Source organism: Kluyveromyces marxianus, chromosome 8, assembly GCF_001417885.1.
Source record: "Kluyveromyces marxianus DMKU3-1042 DNA, complete genome, chromosome 8".
NCBI lineage: Eukaryota > Fungi > Ascomycota > Saccharomycetes > Saccharomycetales > Saccharomycetaceae > Kluyveromyces > Kluyveromyces marxianus.
This window is the reverse complement of record NC_036032.1, coordinates 695,456-718,669: the sequence shown is the minus strand read 5'-3', so window position 1 is coordinate 718,669 and position 23,214 is coordinate 695,456. Positions and strand designations below refer to the sequence as shown.

The 23,214-nt window shown below is 38.7% G+C and overlaps 13 protein-coding genes and 1 non-coding gene across 14 annotated transcripts; 10 read left to right on the top strand and 4 right to left on the bottom strand.

Annotated features, from left to right (window-relative positions):
- Window positions 1-199: 199 nt before the first annotated feature.
- BRR1 (Brr1p) lies at window positions 200-1,174 on the bottom strand (the record flags this gene model as incomplete). Its single annotated transcript, XM_022822082.1, has 1 exon — window positions 200-1,174. One exon carries the CDS (start codon window positions 1,172-1,174, stop codon window positions 200-202), a length of 975 nt encoding a protein of 324 aa, XP_022678379.1.
- A 242-nt stretch (window positions 1,175-1,416) lies between these two features.
- KLMA_80329 (zinc finger protein 511) lies at window positions 1,417-1,809 on the top strand (the record flags this gene model as incomplete). Its single annotated transcript, XM_022822081.1, has 1 exon — window positions 1,417-1,809. One exon carries the CDS (start codon window positions 1,417-1,419, stop codon window positions 1,807-1,809), a length of 393 nt encoding a protein of 130 aa, XP_022678378.1.
- A 42-nt stretch (window positions 1,810-1,851) lies between these two features.
- Window positions 1,852-2,847, bottom strand: TFB4 (TFIIH/NER complex subunit TFB4; the record flags this gene model as incomplete). Its single annotated transcript, XM_022822080.1, has 1 exon — window positions 1,852-2,847. The coding sequence occupies one exon, from the start codon at window positions 2,845-2,847 to the stop codon at window positions 1,852-1,854; it is 996 nt and encodes a 331-aa protein (XP_022678377.1).
- A 466-nt stretch (window positions 2,848-3,313) lies between these two features.
- Window positions 3,314-7,543, top strand: TRM732 (tRNA methylation protein TRM732; the record flags this gene model as incomplete). The annotated part of the gene is made up of 1 exon (XM_022822079.1): window positions 3,314-7,543. The coding sequence occupies one exon, from the start codon at window positions 3,314-3,316 to the stop codon at window positions 7,541-7,543; it is 4,230 nt and encodes a 1,409-aa protein (XP_022678376.1).
- An 867-nt stretch (window positions 7,544-8,410) lies between these two features.
- Window positions 8,411-9,763, top strand: TY2B-LR1 (uncharacterized protein; the record flags this gene model as incomplete). Its single annotated transcript, XM_022822078.1, has 1 exon — window positions 8,411-9,763. The coding sequence occupies one exon, from the start codon at window positions 8,411-8,413 to the stop codon at window positions 9,761-9,763; it is 1,353 nt and encodes a 450-aa protein (XP_022678375.1).
- A 496-nt stretch (window positions 9,764-10,259) lies between these two features.
- KLMA_R814 lies at window positions 10,260-10,333 on the top strand. The gene has a single exon. It is a non-coding gene; the product is annotated as a tRNA-Asn (tRNA).
- A 196-nt stretch (window positions 10,334-10,529) lies between these two features.
- On the top strand, window positions 10,530-12,182 carry ROY1 (Roy1p; the record flags this gene model as incomplete). The annotated part of the gene is made up of 1 exon (XM_022822077.1): window positions 10,530-12,182. One exon carries the CDS (start codon window positions 10,530-10,532, stop codon window positions 12,180-12,182), a length of 1,653 nt encoding a protein of 550 aa, XP_022678374.1.
- Window positions 12,183-12,716: 534 nt separating this feature from the next.
- On the top strand, window positions 12,717-15,053 carry PET111 (Pet111p; the record flags this gene model as incomplete). Its single annotated transcript, XM_022822076.1, has 1 exon — window positions 12,717-15,053. One exon carries the CDS (start codon window positions 12,717-12,719, stop codon window positions 15,051-15,053), a length of 2,337 nt encoding a protein of 778 aa, XP_022678373.1.
- A 427-nt stretch (window positions 15,054-15,480) lies between these two features.
- On the top strand, window positions 15,481-16,542 carry PSH1 (ubiquitin-protein ligase PSH1; the record flags this gene model as incomplete). The annotated part of the gene is made up of 1 exon (XM_022822075.1): window positions 15,481-16,542. One exon carries the CDS (start codon window positions 15,481-15,483, stop codon window positions 16,540-16,542), a length of 1,062 nt encoding a protein of 353 aa, XP_022678372.1.
- Window positions 16,543-17,101: 559 nt separating this feature from the next.
- On the top strand, window positions 17,102-17,290 carry COX7 (cytochrome c oxidase subunit VII; the record flags this gene model as incomplete). Its single annotated transcript, XM_022822074.1, has 1 exon — window positions 17,102-17,290. The coding sequence occupies one exon, from the start codon at window positions 17,102-17,104 to the stop codon at window positions 17,288-17,290; it is 189 nt and encodes a 62-aa protein (XP_022678371.1).
- Window positions 17,291-18,053: 763 nt separating this feature from the next.
- AIM39 (Aim39p) lies at window positions 18,054-19,103 on the top strand (the record flags this gene model as incomplete). The annotated part of the gene is made up of 1 exon (XM_022822072.1): window positions 18,054-19,103. One exon carries the CDS (start codon window positions 18,054-18,056, stop codon window positions 19,101-19,103), a length of 1,050 nt encoding a protein of 349 aa, XP_022678370.1.
- Window positions 19,104-19,350: 247 nt separating this feature from the next.
- Window positions 19,351-19,983, bottom strand: GFD1 (Gfd1p; the record flags this gene model as incomplete). The annotated part of the gene is made up of 1 exon (XM_022822071.1): window positions 19,351-19,983. The coding sequence occupies one exon, from the start codon at window positions 19,981-19,983 to the stop codon at window positions 19,351-19,353; it is 633 nt and encodes a 210-aa protein (XP_022678369.1).
- Window positions 19,984-20,283: 300 nt separating this feature from the next.
- On the top strand, window positions 20,284-20,652 carry MLO1 (Mlo1p; the record flags this gene model as incomplete). Its single annotated transcript, XM_022822070.1, has 1 exon — window positions 20,284-20,652. One exon carries the CDS (start codon window positions 20,284-20,286, stop codon window positions 20,650-20,652), a length of 369 nt encoding a protein of 122 aa, XP_022678368.1.
- A 110-nt stretch (window positions 20,653-20,762) lies between these two features.
- On the bottom strand, window positions 20,763-22,475 carry amdS (uncharacterized protein; the record flags this gene model as incomplete). The annotated part of the gene is made up of 1 exon (XM_022822069.1): window positions 20,763-22,475. One exon carries the CDS (start codon window positions 22,473-22,475, stop codon window positions 20,763-20,765), a length of 1,713 nt encoding a protein of 570 aa, XP_022678367.1.
- Window positions 22,476-23,214: the final 739 nt, after the last annotated feature.

Genomic DNA, 23,214 nt, shown 5'->3' with positions numbered 1-23,214 from the left:
ACTATGCCCTCAATTTGCTTCCTACCGATTGACCTATCTAACTTTCATTGTACAATTTATAAAGCAACCTTTTTCTCTTGCTCATCGCATGAATGGCTGAATTCTTTTTTTTTTTTTTTGTTTTTTTTATCGTTCAAGTCAATTCCTGTCCACGGGAATTGAAAGTTTGAAATGCCGAAATATTAAAACACTTTCACTTTCAATGGTCATCGTTCAATAAGTCCTGTTGGCCATATCTGTGGGCAATTACAGCAAGAGTTATTTCAACTGCATTCAACTCTGACCTCTGATTGGGAAAAGGTATATCCTGTATCTCTTTGGGCATATCTAACCCTTCAATATCTGTGTTTAGTTTGATATTCGTCCTGCACTTCTTTCCTAGTTCCCTCAATTGTGAGATCTGCTGTGATAGAAGTTCGTTTGGCATGAAAATCCACACATAGAGTAGCCATTTCTGTAATTGTTTTGAATCGGGTTTATTTTTGCTGATGGATACTATCCATTGCATCATATACCCTTGTATCTTCATTAAATCATCGAAAGACAAGCGCAGCATAAACTGTCTTGTAGGTTCGTTATGCTTAATATGACCAAACCACTGGCGGAAGTTTGTTGGAATCGGAGTTGGTCTGTTTATATACCTCTTGAGAAACGAAATATCGCTGAATCTTTTGTCCTTTAGTTTCTTTACCATATTTTGAACCAATTCGGAACTAACATCGTACGCAGGATTCGAGAGTGGTTGCACATGCTTTGTAACTCTTCTGACGGAGTCATTCACTTCTTCAGGGTGTTCTTCCAAATACTTTTTGATTTCATAGACTAGTATATCTAGCATTTCATCCGTGTAAACTATTTCTGATGCTGTCTCATCAAGAGGGGCCATTTCTTCACGTAGTTCATTTATCCACATGTTTATACTTTCTGAATCATCCAATATCCTCTTTTTAACTTTTAAATCACTTGTATCTGCTACCATACCAATCACTTGCTCGTCTTGATCGTTATTTATATGTGATTTGACGTAAATGGAAGCGCTGTGTAAAGCTTCATCACGCACATCCATAAGGTACTTGATAGCTTCTTGGGAAACAGCTTCATCACTTAAAGAAAAAACTCTGTGCTGCCCAAAGACAGGATCGAGTGGGCCTTGTTTCTGTTCTACACCAACCATGGCTCGTAATAATCTGCTAATATACGACGTTTCACTATGATTTTCATCTCATCTCATCTCATCTCATCTCATCGCGATCCTCTCTAAGGTAATCCTGCCATATTTTACTTTTTTTTACATTGTAAAGAGCCTTACATCAAATATCTAAAGAGGGCACTTCTAGTAAAGGTAAAAGGTAGCTGCTCATATGTAGTCAACAGTAAAAGTAAGGACGTCTCATTGTTAAAAACTCTGAGGACCGAATGGTCAAACGAGCAAGGGAAGAAGAATCTGACAGAGATGCAGTGAGCAATATTAACAATATTTTGTGTACTGAGCCTCCATGCATTAACGAATGGGTACCTGCGGACTTATATCCCAGTCATGTAGACCTATTGCATCAGTACATTTGTTCAGAATGTTTCGCAAATTTGACAAAGGAGTATTGGTTGAAGCTTCACATTGAGGAGTGTCATAATCCATTCAAAACTGACAGCAGTCTCCAGTGTTTAGAAGAAGATTGTCCTGTCGTTTTTACAGACATTAGCCGTAGGCATGATCACTTGATGAAAATACATCATTATAGCGAACACTTTAGTAGCGATTTTATAAGAACAGGATATCTTACAAGAGGAATATCAAACCAAACCGTATAAAAAAAAGTAGTAGATATATTTATATAAACCTACATGCAAAGATCATTGGACTTTCTTCTTCTTCGGCACTCCGTTGCTCAAGACCGGTTTTCTTTTTAGCCTGGCGATAATTTTAGAGTCAAATGGCGAATCACATGCGGGACATTTCTGACCAGGAGGTATGACAGACAAAACACACAAGCAAACACTACATACAAATCCCACAGCAACAACCTTCCCCGTGAGAAAACATGATGTTCTGAAATCAACAGAACCTTGATTAGGTTTTACTATAACGTTTCTCAATGATGGGTCGATGAACATTGCTGTGGAAAGGTACTGTATCAAACCTCTGGTGTTTTCTACGTGTAAATATACTCCATTGGTAGCGTCAGTTGCCTGTTGCAAAAATGTGCTCTCGATACTACCACCGATCTTAACTACATCTATGGGACACTTCATTTTTGTTGCCGAAAAGATACAGTTCATGATTGGAATATATTGGAAGATCTCGTCTTTTCCTTGCGACGTACCGCATGTTATTACGAGTAATCTGCTTCTTAAATTGGTGTTCTCATTCTCTTTTAATATTCTATTGACATACGTTAGTGCACTGGACATTGCTCCACTCAAACTACTCTTCATCGAAACCTTACTCTCATCACCTTCAGCTTCATCCTTGAAGAGACTATACCATTGTTCAACCACAATTTCGTCCACATTACGGAAACCTCTGTACATGTCAGAACTGACCATAGATTTAGAAGAGATTGAGTCTGCGGACGGATACAAATATTTGATGCCCTTGGAATGTGCCGCTATGATGCACACTTGGTTTGCCGAATTGAACGCTAAGTGAGCATTGAGAAATACAACAATCGACTTCAAGGCCTCTATAAGTTGATTTTCATTGGCGCCTTCGCCAGAACTTTGTTTCCTAAGCTGCACCCACGAGTGAATACTTGTGTCCATAACTACCGTAAGTAGAGATGGTGTGTCTTCAATCTCCTGAGCCTTCGATTTCGTTGGTTGGATCACCGAATCCGCTATAGCGTCCATAATGCAAATAAATTAAATAAATACTGAAGCAACTGCCACTAATATACAGGTCACTCGTCACAAAGCCTTTACTTGCTTGCAAATCGTCTCAATAACCAACGACAGATTCCCTTACGATGTTAAGTAGCTTACTTCATATTTTATCATTTCAATTATTTCCAAGCTTAAAGAAGGTTGGAGCTTGATTTTCCAGATCCTTCAAAATTCAGTTTTTGGGGGCCAGAAAATAAAAACAATGCCCGAAAAGATTTTTTGGGAGGAACTCTTCATCAACACAAAACGGTTTTTTGAATTATTGAAACGAATAAAAGATGTAAGTCGTGACAGAGCCGCTGAGATGAACCGTCTTTCATCTAACGACCACTAATAACATTATTTGGTGGCTGCTGAATATCATTTGGGGAGACTTGTTGATAGAGTTAGGACTCAACATATACAGTTTTTACTAGATCGAGCCAGATATTTGATGACTGTTGATATAATCAGTGAATGGAAGCAATGGCTTTTAGCCTATAAGCCATCTTCATCGGTTCAGCATGGCGATATTGAAAAGTTTTTACACTGCTTCAAGGATATAAGATGTATTTTAACGGACTCTGGGGCCAACGATAAAGACAGGGTGAAATGCGTGGATGTTATGAGCATTTTGATGCTGAAAGAGTACCAAATATTAAAGAAGAGCGGCAAAGATGCTGACAACGAGTTTGTTTCTATTATCAAGGATAAGATGATCACTATTGAAGAAGGAACTTATTTATTTCACTATGTGATTGATTTCTGGACGGATAACACGGTCTCCATGGAAATACCGTTAAAAAACATGTTTGAAAAACTGTTGCAATTAATGAACCACCTATACGGTCAGAAGATCATGAAAACAGTATTGCATCAGTGGATCAAGACCCTTATCTCTTTAGAAGATAAAATGAAAGTACAGTACTACTTTTTAGATGCTTTTAGTGGACAGATTGACTTAATGATGTTACTTCAATGGAAGCCAAACTTTGTAGAGGTATGTTTCAGTTTGGTATGGGCAGAAACGCTATGCACACAAGTCGGTAAATGTCTCTCAAATGTTTTATTAAACTGGTATAAATATCATTTTGACGAATCATCTATGGAAAAGTGGTTGGATCTCTGGAAACCAATATGTTGTACCTATTTGAAAGACCCCAAATACACCAAAAACATCCAGCTATATGTTTTGTCGAATGTTTTTAAACAGCTTCCAGCTAGTTTCGGGGTATTTATTAGTGACCACGAAGACTTCAGCAATGCAATATTATTGTCTCTCCTGAAAATTGGTCAAGAATTGGCGATTGAAGAAGAACCTTTTCACAATGAGAAATACATCAAAACGAAGGATATCTTCTCATTACTTCAACAAGATAAGTATAAATTAGCCACTTTTGAGCTACTCACTTACTCTAACAAAAAATCGAAACAAATTCAACCTTATATCTATGATATTCTAAAAGATAACTTGACTATCTTTTTCGTCGATTACACCCTGCAAACTCGGAACTATTTTTGCAGTTCTTTGAAGTCTTTCATCAACAGAATCAGGGACTCTACTTATTCATTGAATAGAGATGCAATGAAACTTAAACAAAAGAACAAATTTCCAGAAGAGCAACTGTATAAGCAAGAACATATCAAACTGGCGGAAGATTTCATGAAGTGGCTTGTCGCGTTTTTGAAAACTCAAATGGCACCAGGATCTCAGTACCAACGGAAATCATTGGCCTACCAGGTTGTAACTAATTTATTGGTCTCAGGTATTGATTCATCTGTTCCTGAGAAATTCCTAGATACCAAACAAAGAATGTCTTATCCATTCAATATTAATATATTTGACTCGACACTAATAAGAATTTTAATTGATGATTTGACAAATAACTATGATGATATTAGAGAACATTCGCTAAATTTACTTTTGATTGCTTTCAGTACATCTGGGAGAAGTAATCTCAACATCGATGAATCAACTATGTTTGGGTTAGCTTTGGATATGCTTCTGTCATATAAGACAAGTGATGGTGGTGCAAAAATCATGGAATTCGTTTTCATTGTATCAGACAATAAATATAAGCTCTTAAGAAGTCTGATGGATAACCTAGAACAACTTCTGAAAGAAGCAAGGTCTAATCTGATTGAAAATATTAATCTTCCTGTCTCTGGTATATTCACTGCATTATCTCTCGTAATTACAAGGTGTAATAAAGAAGAAGCAAATAAAGAAATCTTGCAACGTTTGATTGACACAATATTATTGAATTGGGAGAATGTGAGGGAAATTGTTTGCCACGACTCCCCAGAAGGAAATTTGCCTATTAAATATCTGAAATGTGGTATTTCAGACCAAATAATTACGAGTTATGCATTTCGCTCCATCAAAGAATCAAGCGCCTTACTAAAAACTATCTTGGTTCGTGATTCTTTAACTATAGTGCAAATTGAACAATGCGGTCAAATACTATTAGATCAATTGTCACATATCAGGCACAGTGGTGCTTTTCAATCGGTTTTTCCTACTTATGTCCAATTATGTCAATGTGCAAGAAAAGCTTACCCGCAATTACTACAGGTATGGTTAGAAGAAAGTGTCTCATCTTTGAGAACTAAGAGTCAGTATGTTACAAGACGTTCCGGAGGATTGCCTTTCATGATAAGTGCTATTTTGTCATCTGAAACAGATCAAGAGAGACCATTATTACAATCGACTTTTGAGCAGTTATTTGAGATAGCATCCACTCCTATCCTGAAACACGAGGAAAAGTTGGATTTACCCCAAGTTCATGCATTTAATTGTATTAGGAGTATTTTCAACGAGTCAAAACTTTCGCTTCATTCTGCACCTTATGTTCAAAAAACTCTTGAACTTTGTCTTAAGAACTTTTCCTCGCCTTTGTGGTGTATGAGAAATTGCTCTGTTATGTTATTTACATCTCTACAAAATAGACTTTTCGGTAAAATGGGTAAAACGATGAGTGCAAGACTCTTTTTTACCAGATTCAAAGGGATTCGTGAGGTCCTTTTGGCAACTTTAAAGGATTCTATAGAGTTGTTTGGTGGAAAAAAATCCGCTGGTATAACAATTGGTACAAATGATGATATACCTTCTTACCAAGCTAATATTGAATCTATATTTTTGATCTTCACAATATTAGGTAGATTGAAACCTACTCTTTCATATGATGGGCTGAATGAATTTGAAGTAGAAATAGTTAAAGCGTTAGGATGCCCTAATTGGAAGATTAGAGAGTTGGCAGCTAGAACTTATGCTTCGTTAGTACAGAATCACAAAGAAAAGGCTTATGAACTCTTGTCTTTATTAACAAATTCGCCTTGTTCAGAAGATAAGATTCATGGTTTCATGTTAGCAATTAAAGAGTTAGTTCTACGCTCTTTGGAGGAGGCTTCTCCGATTTCGCTTGAAGTGATCGGGCAATTATTGAATAACAATTACGCCTTATTTATATCTGAACATCCATGTTATGCCATCTCACAAAAATATGTGGAAATATCTGAGCTGTTACTCGCTACCGGTGCATTTTCCGAATATGATAAACGATCAATTCTAAACATATTAGGAAATGCATTCATAAGAGAAAACTCCGAGTATGTTGTTGATGGAAGTAAGCAGCTATTCCTTGCATCGGTAACAAGAGTATTACTACGGTTTGAAAATGCGGAGAGTATATGCGATATTTTGGAGTTAGCACTGTGCTCCCCATTCTTTGAAGTCCAATGCTCTGCACTCCAAAGTTTGGATTATGATATTCTCTCGTCCACTGAGCAATTATCCGTTGTCAATTCCTTAGTTGAGATCTTAGAAGACACAAAACAATGGGTGCAAGTGAAAGCGGATGCCCTTTCCGCACTTCAAAAATCACCTGTCAGAGTTAGACTGTCAAACTATGAAACTTTAGTTTCTCAAAAGAGCGAAATACTTCAGAGTAGCCTACTAGAGAATATTGCTAGTTTCGAAAAGGTTCCCGAATCAAAGTTCTGGGACCTAGTAGATAAATATTCTGATGACGAACGCCCTGATCAACTAAGGCTTGCTGCCACTAAATGTTTGATAAACACATACAATAATTGTTCTGATGCTAAAGTCCTTTTCAGGCTATATTTACAACTTTTCGACGAATCTCCTGAAATTAGGGAAATATCTGCCAGATTTTTGAACGAACATATATTTGAACTACAGCCATTTGAACTTGATTCGTCCTCATACTCTACATCTCTTAGATGCGTTGAATTAATTCCAAAATTACCATTAGCTTCAAAACTCTATCCGATTTTGATTGACCATCTTCAAAAACTGTATGGTGGACTGAAGGTAATGGAATCAGGAAACCTTGCAGAAAATCATGACCTTTTTGATGTAGAGAAGGATAACCAATATCGTAACGAATTAGAACTTGGAAAGCAAATTATCCAAATGCTGCAAAATATGGAATATAACATACCAGAAGAAACTGTGGAACAAGTCAAAGACTGTCTATCAGAATTGATCTCAAATATGGATTCAAAGGGAAAGGATGGATTCTTGAAATGGGGCTCTAATCCTGATATCTTCAACAAGCTTGCTCTTCAAAGATATTTATTAAGATCATGTGGTAAAGATCTTTCGGAAATAGACGATAACTTACGTCAATTAAACTGTCACCCATTGCTCTTTGAAATATGAAATATGAAATATTATTTGGTTTCGGTGAAAAGATCAGTCCATTAAAATCTGTAATGAAGCCTCTTATATCAGTTATATATTAGTAGCACTCGTATACCTTTGTGGTTAAATATTAAAATGCAACCTGTATATACACTAAGTTTTTTGGAGTACGACTATGCAATTTTTTTTTTAATTACACGCCTTAGATCACGAATATATATGATTTTGGCACACGGAATAAACAAATAAATACCTACGATTTATATATACTTCTCACCATAAACATTCTCTGCGGTATTGTTGAGACGGAGCATATCTTATGATAGGGTAACTACCAATGTAATAGGCGGTTAAGTATCAAGATGATACATAAGGGATGTTTCATGGTGAAACATCATCATCCATCTGAATTATTATATAAGGAGGCAACAGATCTAGGCAATGACCACTCGACATAGTCATGCAAGATCCCCAGGTGCATCAACATACGTTACTAGATATATAGCTAATAAACAATATGGATTCATCAGATACCCGAGATCTTGATTATAAGACACGTGATTGGAAGTATCACACAATCCAAACACAGAAAGTGAGCAAACTACAGCAGAAGAATTCACAGCCCACAAACACCCAAACGACGACTTCAATCCGTTACAAGATGCGCACAAACAATTAAAACGGAAAATCACTGAGACAGTCGAAGATCCAGAAGAAGGATCGGAAAAGAGATTTCGAGTAAACTATGTAAAAGCAGTAACAGATCATGATACAATCCCGTATTCCGAGGATGCCACACTATCATACTCACAAGCAATTACCGGTAATAAAAACAAGCTATTGAGAGATCAGTTTACTCAGGCCTTCAATAAAGAAATTAATCAGATGCGTAAAATGCATGTCTGGGACGAAAATAATCTAATAGATATTTCGGAGGTAGACCGAAATAAAGTGATTAACCCAATGCTAGTGTTCAGCATTAAAAGAGATGGTACGAAGAAGTGTAGATTGGTTGCAAGAGGAGACCAACAAGACCTCAGCACTTATTCGAAAGATAGACAACAAGATACCATCAACAACATGGCGCTTATGACAGTGTTAGCTGTAGCACTAGATCATAATTTAATTATCAAACAATTGGATATTTCATCCGCTTACCTATACGCTGATCTTAAAGAGGAGATATATATTCGTGCACCACCTCATATCAAGCAAAAGGATAAAGTATTAAGACTCAATAAATCCTTATACGGTCTAAAGCAAAGCGGAGCCAATTGGCAGAAAACAATTAAGGATTACCTAAAAGGCAAATGTGAATTGGAAGAAATGAGATTTTGGCCTTGCGTCTTTACTAAAGGTAAATTCCTAGAAATAATTGTATGTTTATTCGTTGATGACATAGTCATAGCCGGCAACAACGTTAACACAATAAACCAATTCATAACAGATCTACAAAACAGATTTGATACTAGAATAGTGAACGACGGTTCACCAAACGAACGTGACGCAGTTCGATATGACATCTTGGGCATAGATGTAGAATACAAAAAGGGTGTAAGCATGAAGTTTGGAATGCTAGAAAGTTTAACTAAGAAACTACCACTACTAGGGGTTGAATTCAAGAAAGAATCAAGATACAACATAGTCCCAGGAACCCCAAACAGATCTTTAAATCAAGATTTGGATATACCATGTGATAAAGATTACAATGCAAAAGTAAATTGGATCCAAAGAGCGATTGGATTAAGCAATTACGTTGCCATGAAGTACAGATTTGACATAGCGTACTATACTAACATATTAGCACAACATCAACTATACCCCAGTGATGCGGTACTATTTGAGACTGAAAGATTATTGCAGTACTTATGGACGACGAGAGGCAAACGTTTAGTGTGGAAACGAAACGAAAAGGAGACGTCAGAGTTAATAGGCCTAACAGACGCATCTCATGCCAAAGGTTTAAAATATAAATCCCAAGCAGGATACTTTTGCATATGGAATGGAAAGAAATTATTTGCAAGATCAACTAGAACATCTTATGTGTGTGAATCATCCACACAATCTGAGACATACGCTGCAAGTGAATGTCTTGCAATATCAAGAAGTATAAATTATCTACTTTCTACGCTCACCGGTAAGAAACCAGATCAGATTTTACTTACCGATAACACAGCACTAATAAATTCGATAAAGGGAACTAAAACCATAAACCTGGATCCAGACATAATGATTTAAAACTTTATGCCATGAAGGATAAATACTCAGAAGGTGAATTAAAGGTTGAACATATTCCGACTAAACAAAATGAGGCAGACCTATTAACTAAACCGTTGAAGATAAAACAATTCAAAGTACTAACTGACAAGTGGATCAAGTAACCGCGACCATGACATTAGTACGGGGGTGTGTTGAGACGGAGCATATCTTATGATAGGGTAACTACCAATGTAATAGGCGGTTAAGTATCAAGATGATACATAAGGGATGTTTCATGGTGAAACATCATCATCCATCTGAATTATTATATAAGGAGGCAACAGATCTAGGCAATGACCACTCGACATAGTCATGCAAGATCCCCAGGTGCATCAACATACGTTACTAGATATATAGCTAATAAACAATATGGATTCATCAGATACCCGAGATCTTGATTATAAGACACGTGATTGGAAATATACCCAACCACTACAGGTATAGAGTAATAGAACATTTGAGGTGATAACAAAAGGACTCCGTGGCCAAGCTGGTTAAGGCGTGCGACTGTTAATCGCAAGATCGTGAGTTCAATCCTCACCGGGGTCGTTTAATTTTTTGATTTTTTTTTTTTGAAAAACTAAGTTCTGAAATTCCGAATAACCTGATGAGCTTTAATTCTTACTTGAACGATGGAGATTGATTTATGAATATTATACGTTGACAGCTCGTACACCTTCAAAAAGTGGTCAGTACAGTAGAACACAGACAAGTTATTGGTTAAATTTATACACTAAATCAAATAATGACTTTGCAAGGTTCATTAGAGTCTATCTTCGATAATGTATCCTTTTTTTTAAATCAGAACGATTTATGTGCTCTTTGTTTAGTCAATCACCGTTTTAATGAGCTAGCTACTCCAAAATTGTATGCTAATATTGTAATCAATAAAAACCCGGTATATCGCTCGAATAATTGGTGGATTGAGTGTGGAAAGACATACCTAAGTGGGTATAGATCGGTAAAGAAGAGCGATGATCAGAACGATTTATTTTTATACGATAGGATTGAAAGACTTCTGGAAAGCCAACACTTAGAACTGGTACAATCACTTATCGTTCAAGAGGATGTGTTCAATGATATGAAAGTAGGTGCACCTCTATTACGCAAACTTATTGATAAGGTTATTGAACTTGATCGAGTAGAGGATTTAGACATACGAGACTCAATCTTATTTCAGCATACTCACAATAAACTGAAAGAATTGACAAATCTTAAAGATCTGCGGATACGTGACATTGCAGGTTTAAATGATATATCACATTTGAGAGAATTGAAGTCTCTAGAGCTATTTGTTACATTGCCATCTTTCGATGATGTGGTACTATCGGAGCCTATAAGATCACTAATTTTGCCAAACTTGGAAGAGTTAGTTATTGAAGATTTAGAATACTCTTCGTTAAGAGTTCTCAATTATTTCAGAGAACAAGGTGTCGTATTTTCCAATTTGAGAAGCTTGAAGTTTAACCATGTGCATGGTATTCATGACTACAATAAAACTTACCGTGAACTTGCAGCAGATCTATTAATGGGTGTAATACCACTAGAAACGATTCGCTCCTTAGAAATGGAAATTTCTTGTGAGGTAAACGATTGTACATGTATTGATGATTTCTTGGCCGACATTTCCCCTCATTTAATTCGTCTGAATAATCTGTCATTGATTGAAAAGACTTTCGTCTCTTTGGGTGACCATTATACAGAGGAAAATTGGGATCTTTCAATAAACAGATTTATCCTACACTTGCCAAACGTGGGTCAAAATTTGAAAACACTTGCCGTAAGGCATAATTGCCCTATTAATGGATTGCAGAAGGACAGTGTTGAGGGAAATTATATCAGAAGAAGGACTTTGTATAACGAAGTTTTACCCAAGTTGGTTTCATTAAGAAAGTTAATTGCGCCAACGATGTTAAAGTCATTATGCTCATACGAAATTCTTGTGTGCGATCTTCTATGGAATGGATGTGAGTGTGATAAATGTGTTAAGGTTTTAGATATATTTGATCAATTCATCCAAAATCATCAATATTATTCCTCGGAGGATGGTGAATTCAAAGATATCATTCCCACAGTTTTCTTTGCATATGCAGCAGACTCACTATGTCGTAGGCTACTAACAGAAATTGACTGGGATTTGAAAGCTATGAAATACGCACCAACCCAATATATGTGGGATATGCACGGCTATGAAAACGTCCAACATTTCTCTGATTACAGTTGTTACTTTGACGAAACTGCATACGTCCACTTAACCCAAGTCATCTCACATTTCTTTAATGATTACATGAAAAGTTTGGTTCAAATGCTGCCCAACTTAACAGCCTGTATACTATCCGGGATTTACTATCAAGTCATGCCAAGCCGCGAATTTATTTCGTTATATGATGATAACTAACCTAAATAAATATTTTACTGTATAAATCCCTGAGAAAATGGGAGCAATGACTTTTATCATGAACTTAAGCATCTAAGTAGCATGTAGTCTGAAGTTTATGCCCTCTATGGTATACCTCTCTACTCCTTGTTGATGATCATTATGGTCAATAATGCATGTAAGGTCAATCAGTTTAGTTATGTTAAAGGTATTGTCGTCTCAGATGATATTTAAATCATCAAAAAATTTGAAGGACAATGGTGTGAGAGAAGAGATGAGCGCTACTTGAGAATTTATAATAATACGCGATGCCATTATAATTGGGGAAAGGTTTAGAAAGATCTACATAGGATTACACTTCAAAATATAGGTGTCATTAACTGCAGGAGTCTTATTGTGGGGTACAGCATTTGCATCTTTTTGGTATTTTTTTTTGTATTTTATCACCAGTTTGGAGAAACTTCTAATACCTGACGAGCCCCACCGGACGTTCCACAAAACCTTAGTTACGCTACATTGAGACTTGCAAGTCAGAATAGCTCTAGGGTTGGAACGATGTCGCTGTTGGGAATCTCATTGAAGGTTCCCAGACTTTATAATAGAATATCAATACGACAGGGACCGAACATTTGCCTGGGTTGTATAGAAAATATAAGATCCTTTACTACGCGGATCCGAGTAATCGCATCAGAAGACACAGTTAATAGTAGTAAAGACGTTAGGAGTCAAGAAATTGCTGGTTGGATAAAACAATCGCTATTTGAACATAACCCAATACAAAAATCTTCTCAATGTGGTTCTTCAGGTAACCCCACAAAGACAACCAATACTGTTGACAAAAAACAGTGGGAGAAAAAGTGGAAAGTAAGGTTTCAGAATGGAAGGATACAGTGTGTTAACGATGTAATAATACTCAAAAAAAAGGGACTAGCACTTTTTACAACATCCCAGTTGTTAGTCCTGCTAACTAGTTTATCAAAATTACAATTATTCTATGATATTGATAGAGTATACCAAGTATATCGATCTGAACTGGAAAATGCAGAAACCTCCATGAATGACAAGCAAGAGTTATTTGAGCTTTTGAAGATAATGATCCTAACGGAATCACGTTTGCATAATTACGATGTGGTAGCGTTGTTTTTTCGGAAGTATATCAAGCAACCAAATTTACATCCCACATATATTAATATGGGTCTTAAAGCACTACTCGAAAATAATGATTTCATAACAGCGAGACAATTCTTTGAGCACATGCTCAATAATCAGGATGTATTCCCAGTAACACACCGAACATTACAAATACTTCTAACCTATATCAACCATTCAGATGATCTATTAGCATTGAAGACTGTCTTCGAATCATGGTTACAGAAAGGACCTTCTCTTCCAAATAAGGACAGCATTTCTCTTGTACATAAACAGTTCCTTAAATTTGATGAAGAGAATTCGAATAAATACTGGAGACTATTATTGTCACATCCTAGATTGCAGGAAACCAAGTATGAAAAAAGCGATCGATACGCTATACTAGAGTTGATGCGTAAATTCAAGAATAATTTGGCTGGTATGGAAGAGGTGAACACCTTGTTGAAAAATATCAGTCCTGAGGAGAAATCATATTTATATTGGCAAGTATTAGATCGATATGTGGAGCAAGATAACTATGAAATGTTAAAGTTAACCATGGACCAAATAAAGGATGATCCTGAAGTCACTGTGGATCAACATCACCATGCAAGCATGTTAAAGTATTTTGCTAAAACAGGTTCACTAGGTGATTTTATTAATTATGTGAAAATGGTTCGGCAAAGTTCTCCTGAAAGCTTAACTTTTAACCCATTCCTATTCTTCCAGCTTTGGGAGTGTGCCTTCCAGGCACATCCTGTACTCCGAGAAAACATGGAGAAGAAGATGAAAAAATTGTGTAATCATGAATGGTACAAAAGAACTTACCCATGGCTTGTAAAATCTGTGGAATCGCAAGTTTTCAAGCGAACTGAAACTACTTCTGGTGATGATACTTTTTCAAGACAGAATGAAAAACGGGTTGACACCAAGCTTTTAAAGCGATTACAAAATATTTTGAGAGGACGTCGGTATCGTCGTGCAAAGTCGATAATATTAGATCAAGCTAGATTGGGCATACGGCCTAATTTCCCTTTCTATTATACGTTAAAGAAATTCTGTGTCAATAACGGGCATCTGCCGATGAGTAATATGTTGGACAACACCCTTAGAAGCACCTATAGAATAATTCCGGTCAAGGTATCAATTTTGAATTTGCGGCATAATCTATACAGGTTGGCATATCAGCTGCGGAAAACAAATCAGAGCATAGAAGTGGTAAGACAGTCGAGCTTGAAGCTTATTGATAGTTTTGTCAAACATCATTCAGAAAAACTCAATTTCCAAAACTATTTACAACTTGGTATGCTTGCATCTAGATATCAGGGTCGCTATCTATGTGACAAAATGTACTCCAAGGCAATCCAGTGTCGGGATCCATCGGATGCGCGAGCCACATACATGTTATACCGATCATTATTAGCATACTTCGTGAGATCGGAGGAGCCAAAAAAGTATCTTTCCACTCTACGGAAACTTAATAAGGAACCGCACGTCATATTAACCAAATATTTATTGAACACAGTAAAATACAACATTGCTTACTTTGACAGGAAAAGTAGTGATAATACAGATGCAATGTTGATAGAATTCGTTAAACTACGCGAGAGATATGCATTCATTAAACTTGAAGGGCTTGATGCCATCAAGGAATTAATGACCTTTTTGAAAGCATGGTTAAGTCATGAATCTCTTAAACAGAAGAAGTTAACTCACCGGAAACAGCTAGAATTGAGAAAGCGCTCCAAAACTCCTTCTTCCTAATGAGAACTTTTTGCAAATTAATTAATTCATCTATCTTGTATATAGAAATCTAGTAATAAAAGGATTAATAACTACTGCTATTACAAAAACAAAAAAAAAACCTCCCATTTTAACACACTAGGCTTTTCTCATTTAACAAATCACCGTGATCCATATACCGGAATATAGGAGGTTATCGCCAGGACTCGACTGACGATACTATTATCAATATTTTGAAACAATTGCTGGTATAGTAACCGACTACAGTTTCTCGATGCCTGAAAAAAAAAAAAAAAAAAAAAAAAAAAAAAAAAAGAACGGGAGCCTTGAAAGAAAGACCTTGAAGAAAAGGTAAATTGATCCATTAACGAACGATGAGGTGAAGAAAGTAAGAAGAACGAAGGTTGCAGTAGCTCTTTGGGGACGTATTCCACACATTAGGCACACTATGAATGGGCAACTGCATACGCTAATACCAAAACGTCCGAGCAAGGATCATTTAAAGATTCTTGGGCGCGTTCTTGACTCTACTGTTTGCACTATATGCCATGACTACATGCTTGTTCCTGTGATGACGACCTGCGGGCACAACTACTGCTATGAATGTTTGAGTAATTGGCTAAGCAACAACAGGTCCAGCATGTCGGAGCTAACGTGTCCACAGTGTCGGAGTGTTCTTACTGCGGAACCAGTGTTGAACGTTGCTTTACAGCAAATAGTTGATCTGATGGTGGACATTGTTACGGACTCTGGGTCGCAGTCTGGTTCAGAAGGTGTGAAAAGTTCTATTTCCATGGATCTTCGATCGTTGCTTCATCAGCGGGAAGAAGCCGTTGCAGAATACAAGTCTGATTTGGCTGCGAACACGCTATTCAAGAGTATATTTAAGAACACTGCTGAGGCGATTATTGACGAGGATGACGACGGAATAGCGCGGTGTAGCAACTGCCAGTGGGAAGTGGAGGGGCCTGTGTGTCCCAACTGTGATGCCACGATACGGAACTATAATTCTGGCGCGCAGAACTTTGACGAAGTAGATGAAGACGAGTACTCTGACGGGGAATTAGAAGAAGTTGAGCGAGACTTGGACACTTATAGAACGGAAAGTTCACGGATCGTGCACGATTTGGAAGCTGAAGAGGGCGATGAAAGCTTGAGCTCTGAAATGGATGAAGCATGGCCGACTAGAAGACCAAAAGACTTTATGCATGGAGAACGCGAGGAAGACGAAGACGAGGAAGACAGAGGCTCGATCGACTCATTTATCGTTGATGAAGAAGAAGAGGAAGAAGAGGAAGAGGGGAAAACTACTGATCATGAACAAGAAGTAATGCCCAACTCTGATGAGTCGCACGACAGTGATTTTTACGAGCACAACGACGATGGGTACGCTAGTGGAGACTCGCTGGACGAAAGTACAAGCAATGACGAGCTGGAGCCTCGCCCTGACCACCCCTCCGCCCGTAAAAAACGTTTGATCGTCTTGGACTCCGATGAGAGCGACAGCTGAAGCACCGATAGGTAGTAGTACTAATAATAATAATAATAATAATAATAATAATAATAATAATAATAATAATAGACATATGTATGTATTAATCAATAGTAATCCGCAATTTTCTTTCACGTGATCACATTAATGTGTCTGCAACTAACTGCGTATCGTAGTCCAAAAAGGCATAGCATATTCATCGTGTCCGTTAAGTGTGTCTCGATATGTTTGAAACGAGGCTGCTCACCCACTCAACCGCCCACTCACTCGCCCACTCACTCACTCACCATCACTACCGCCCATAAGAGAGAAAGATGGATAGAACACTGCTTACTACTTACACCAAACCGATAATAGCATGGATATATCGCGTCACGTGATTACATGAGCACTGTTCTCGATTTTGATTGGTTCTGGAGTTTTCGCTCTTTCCCACACCACCAAAGAGAATAATAAAAAAAAATTTATATGGTAACACTTGGATTTGATAACTCTAACACTCCAAAGAGTTGTGATTAGAGAGAGGTATTGTGAACTCGAACAGCAAGTAAGACACGACTACACACATACTACAAGAATGCCATCCCCACAAAGAATCATCGAACTACAAAAGATTTTCCAACACTCCAAGAAGCCATTGTGGATGAGACACCCAAGATCTGCTTTCTACTTGTATCCATTCTGGGGTTTGTTCGCTGTTGCAGTTGTTTCCCCATTGCTATACATTCCAAATGCTATCATGGGTATCAAGGCTAAGAAGAACTGAGGTGGAGGGGAAACTAAATGTACTTGTGACAGAGAGGTCCGCTCGTTTGGTCTCTATGTCCTTGTAGTTTTTGTCCATCTTTTTTTAATTCCAGGAGGAAACCAATCCGATTTTTTAATGCGATAAAGTGTTAGGGAGTAATATTTGAGAGCGGCTCAGTCATTGTGCGCGGATCTGTATTTCTGACCTGACTCTTACATTCACTTTTTTTCCATTTCCTTTATTCTTTATTTATGCTTTATTATCAGCAAAACCGCAGTTTACAAAATTATAATACAAGTTCGAAACAGACTTGGGCCATGGAGTAAGAGCTCCCTTCCTTGAATATGTGGTATTCAAACAAGAAGAAGAACAAGATTTTTTTTTATTATTTACTAGACACTCAGAAGATGATGAACAAAACAGTAAAAAGTAGTCCAGCTTCAAGAAACGAAAACACTATCAGGCGTTGCGGGTAAAAACTCTAAAGTCTATGAAGAAGAGCTTGCGTACACGAATAAGTGTGGGTATAGTACCGTTCTTTTGCGGCCATGGAATCTGCAGACTTGTATTGTTTTCTTTGCTAGAGCTGTTTTCAATGTGTAAAAGGAAATTATATATTATAATATCATATATTCATTCTCAAACCATCCTTTCTATTAACGAAAAGCCCAAGAAGAAGAAGAAGGAAAAAAAAATTAAAAGACAGACAGCGAGTACTCTGCGTGTGTGAGTGTGCGAGTGAGTGTTTGATTACTCTGCTACTCTCATTTAACCAAACCACATGTATTTAGCACGTTGCCCTATCGCTCGATTTTCCAGCAGTGGAGCAATCTTTCGTATATCGACACCCTTAAGATACAGCGCAAGATGGAAACATTCTGATCCGAAACACTATTTTACGGACCCAAGCACTAATGAAGCCAAGCAACCACCCACTTTCTTCCATGATCAGCATTATAATACCCAGCAGCAGCAGCAGCAGCAACAGCAAATATCCACTGAAGATATAGCCACTGCTGTAGGGGAATCGTTCCGAAAACATAAACGAAGACGTCAACGGATCATCTACTCTGCGTTGGTTACAGCGATCGTTGGTGTTACATTTGGTTACTCTATCTGCTATAAAGTGCTCTACAAAAAGGAGGAAAGCTTTATCCCGCTGATGCCTAGTCAAAAGTGGCATAAATTAAGTGAATATGACTCGCAGCGTATTAATATTGAAGAAATGAAAACTCTCGGGAAGATAAGGTGTTTATCCATTCTTACCAATCATGAGATGATCAGAGATGAGTTCGGAGTGCCATTAAAAACATCTAAAGGTGAAGTTCCTACTGTCAAAGCCTTTGACGTATGGTGTGAGGATCAGGATCCCGGAATTCAAGGTATAGTAATGCGGCCACTAGCAAGACGCCTTTCCAAAACAGATACGTCGCGAGAGAGGGATTACCATCTATGGCACACAATACCAGGGTTTCTCCAATGGCGAATTGGAACTAAACCAATTAATATAAAGAATAGTTTCAATGCAATGCTGAAATCTCTAGGATTGAATACTGGAGATCTCTTGGAAGTTATTAACCCGAACGCAGAGTACGGGGAATTTAAGCATGAGTATCCTTTGAGAAAAGGGAACCGTTACGACGTTCTTGAAGACAGGCCTATGCACATTTGGTTCTTTGGAGAAATAGACTTATCAGAGGACGCATTGATTGTTTTCAAGGGAAAATATCATGTTAACGTCCGGATGGAGCAAGTTGATCTTCTAAGAAAAGAAAATGGACAATTGGTTAGGTACGTCTTGTACAAACGTGAGAACGATAATGAGACATGAAAATCAGGAATGCACAAAGTAAAAACACTCAAAACAATGTACTTGGCGTATTGTGTCCGATTATGAAGTGTTATTGAGTTAATACTTATAAAAAGTTACTATCACACGCCTGTGCAGCTATTAGAAATAGCAACAAACAAAACAAACAAAAAATTACACAAAATCATTCATATGTAAATATATTCATATTCACCGTTCCTCCAATTCTTTAAAGTCCATATATATATCATATGTTGATATATTTCATTCAGCCCTCTTGGATTTTTAATTTCTCCATCAATTCGGACTCGTCATCTTCCCAATCGAAAGATATATCGCCATCTAGCAACGAGTTAATAAGCTCCTTCTGCTCTGCTTTACGCTTATTCTCTTCTAACTTTTTCTTTTGCTCCTCGATCCTCTTTTTCAACGCTTGTGACTTCTTCTCGTTGGGCTTTTTAGCCTTGTTAGCGGACTCTTGAGGGGCCTTCGAATGCTGGGAATTCTTAGACTGCTGCTGCTGATGCTGTCTATTCTTAGGCTCCTTTGTTGGCACCTCCCTATCAGCCGGAGCCGGAGGGTCTAGACTTATTCCCAACGCTTTCGCCAAAGGGTTCTCGGTTAGTGACGACGACCCATGGTTCTCTCTCCCCTTACCCTTGTCAAATATAGCAGATTTTCTCCCGCTATTAGGTCTTGACCAATCACTATCCGTAGTGTATTCATCCGTATCACTACCCACACTAAGTGTTGGCTCATTTCCTGCACTTTTGGACCCACGCTTCTTCTTTGAATCAAAGCGATGAGATGTTGAAACTTTCTTTGCAGACCTTGCTGGTTTTTTTTCAGCAACCTCTTCTACAATGGGTTCCGAAGTGGCCCATTTAGAATCTAGAGGCATTGCAAAAATCAGTGGCCTGGTATGTCCTGTTCGAGCCAGAGAACTAGCCTGACTGATTGCATCTTATGTTCCTTTTTTTTTTCATCAATCATACATGTATGTACATTCTTTAAACATACCTGATTTCTTATGAAACTATTGTCAGCTTTTGAAAAAATAAGGAATTTCGTTAGAAACTATTATAGGTAAAGAAAGCTATTGCAATATTGAAAGAATATCAAGAATAAATTAGTTTAGGCTAATGAATGGGGGTGGAAAGAGACGGGTAGTTTGGTCATAGGACGCTGTAGAAAGTGGGAAATGTTTAGAAGTGGTGTTCAAGGATTGATTGGCAAGAGGTTCAGCTCCACATTTAGGTATAAACGGTGGGAAGAGTTGACTACACCTGAAAAACAGAAGTTTGTGAAGTCATTTGTGGAGAATTACAAAGAACAGTACCCTGGATCAAAGACGAACGTGTCATTAAAGGGGCTAGCGCTGGACATGGATGAATATAACGATGCTCCATCTGTTTTTGGGATATTTTATGATGATATTTGGAGAGTTAGCAAGGCGAAGAAGGAATCATTGTACAATGGGAAACAACAGATGGATAGAAGCCAAGTGATCAAAGAGCACGGCAGGTTTGCACATGAGACGTTCCACGATTTGCTAATTGAGAATTGGTAGTTTTCTGTCTGTGTTTTATCTTTTTTCTCTATATACTATGTCGGTTGCAAAAACATAAAACTATACATACAAAATGGGATATTATGAGGTTAAGAATGAATGAATGAATTTCAAACTCTGGTAACATTCAAAAGTTCGGCGATGATTTTAGTGGCTGCGACTACATCTTCATCGTGGTAACGCTTTCCTGTTAATTGCAAAGCGACAGGAGCGTTTTCGTATTCCTTGCTGTTGTATCTGATGGACCCGTCATCATTATACCAAACCTTCTTCTCGTAATCGTTAGTCTTTAGCGATTCAGGAGCCTTGGAATCTAGCTCGACGTCGTGTTTCAAACCAGTTGGGAACACAACGTTTGGATAATCAAGAAGGTTCCAGAAAGAAGTGTAACCCCAGTAGTACGATTCGCCTGGAATTTCTGCTGGAGCCACGTTCGTTGGGGATAGGATGAAGTCTAACTTCAACCCGTTGAAGAACTTTTTCATCATGGTAGTCTTTGTTGCATCCCTTAGAGCGTTCATCATACGGTTTGAATATATAGTGTGTTCTTTACCACCACCGAATTCTAAGAAATGTCTGGTCAAGGGCAAGATTGGTTCTCCACTTGGCTCCAACATGGACAATTGGACCTTGTTACCGTCACAGGTGTACAAAGCCAAGGTTGTGTCGTACAATTCCTTCATTTCCTCTTCTGTGAACCAATTTTCGGACAAGTCGATGACCTTGAATCTTGGATCCTTGGACAAGGCGTCAGCGACGCTCTTGATACCTCTGGAGATAGATGGGTATGGAGTCACCAAGCCGTCGTCTGGTAGGACACCGATGGTGATGACGTCCGGCAAAGAAGGCTGTCTCCATGGGAGTGGGACGACCATCGAGTCAATTTCCCATGGCTTCCCCTCATTTAAGTAGGCGTTCATATAGTAATCCAACTCGTCGATAGACCTTGCTAGAGGTCCCTGCGTTGCAACAACAGACTCCTGGCCCTTACCACCGCTCAAACCGTTCAACAACGTGAAACGTTTTGTGGTTGGTCTGATACCAAACAAGTTGGCGAACGCTGCTGGGGCTCTAATGGACCCACCAATGTCCGAACCATGGCCAATGACCGAGCCGTGCATACCGATGCATGCAGACTCACCACCTGAAGAGCCACCTGGAGAAAGCTTGGTTGATCTTGGGTTTCTGGTCCTCCCGATGATGTTGTTCCAGGTATCCAAGTGCATGATGGTTTGAGGTTGCGAAGTCCGAACGTGGAACACTGCACCTAGTTTCTCCAAGATTTGGATACTGGCGGCGGATTCTTCCGGGACAAAATCGATGTACGAGACGTACGAGGCGTTCGTTGGCTTACCACCAAAGAACATCTGCTCCTTCAAAGACACGGGCACACCGTGCAAGGCGCCCTTGGGCTTGCCCTCTTTTTTCAAATACTCATCAAGTTCCTGTGCCTGCTTCAACGCTTCTGGAATGAGAAACTGCATTGCAAAGTTTGTCACGTAGTTGGCCACAATGGCAGCCTTGATGTAGGCGTGTGCGATCTGCACCGCACTCAACTCGCCAGAAACCTGTTTCTGCACCAATTCTTCGATCGAGTATTCGTTAACGATCTGCAATTCGCTCTTGTCGAGCAATTGATCCAACAGCTCCAAACCTTCAATTGGCTCTGAATCAAGCACATCTGCGCTGGGTAGCAACTTCTCGCACTTGGCTACAAACTCCGGATCGTACGCCTTGATCTGGTCCTCTCTTTCCTTGTTGTACGCATCGATCTTCTTCTTGTACTCTTTGAATAATTCGGGGTTTTCCGTTAAATACGTCATCTCTTTTTTTTTCTTGTGCTACTATCTAATCTAGCTTTAGCTAATGCTTTTATCTTACTTTTGGGCTGGCTATATGGGCTCTAATTCGGACTGGGTGAGTAAGGAACAAAACTAAATATCTGGGAACACTACCCAAGCCATAACTCTCCCTTATATAACTACACCATTGCCCGCTGCCAGCTGCCCGCTGCCAGCTGTCAAGAATGCAACCAAAACCTGCTGCTTCACATCTACCGCACTACTGCCCACTAGATCTACAAACTTTCGATAAGATAAAAAGGAAAACGATAGACAGGAAACAGGGGAGCAAAGTGTGGAATCGCGGTACGACTCCACACCGTACAGTCAGTCCCACTGTCTACTGTCCACCTGGCCATCCTCCACCGTCCAAATGCGGAAAGTCAACCCATTCGCCCTACTTTGCCATACTTATCTAGCTAAAAGACAGCAAGACAGCAGGACAAAGGCAGTTTAGCCTGGTGCTAAGCGAGGTGCGACGCTTGTTTTGGGGGCACAAGCGAAAACCCAGTGCGCTAAGCGAGGTGCAAGGAAAAAACCGGGAAACGGAAACAGACGGAAACAGAGAAAAACGAAAAATAAAGGGCGTCGCTAGAGCGCGCGCGCGCTAGCGAGCTATCGGCGGTAGTTTCCCGTTACCCGGGGACGTAATTTTTTTTTAATGTTTAATTACCCTGCCCTGCCCTGCCCGAGGTGCAATGGATTACCCCGCCCGAAGTAT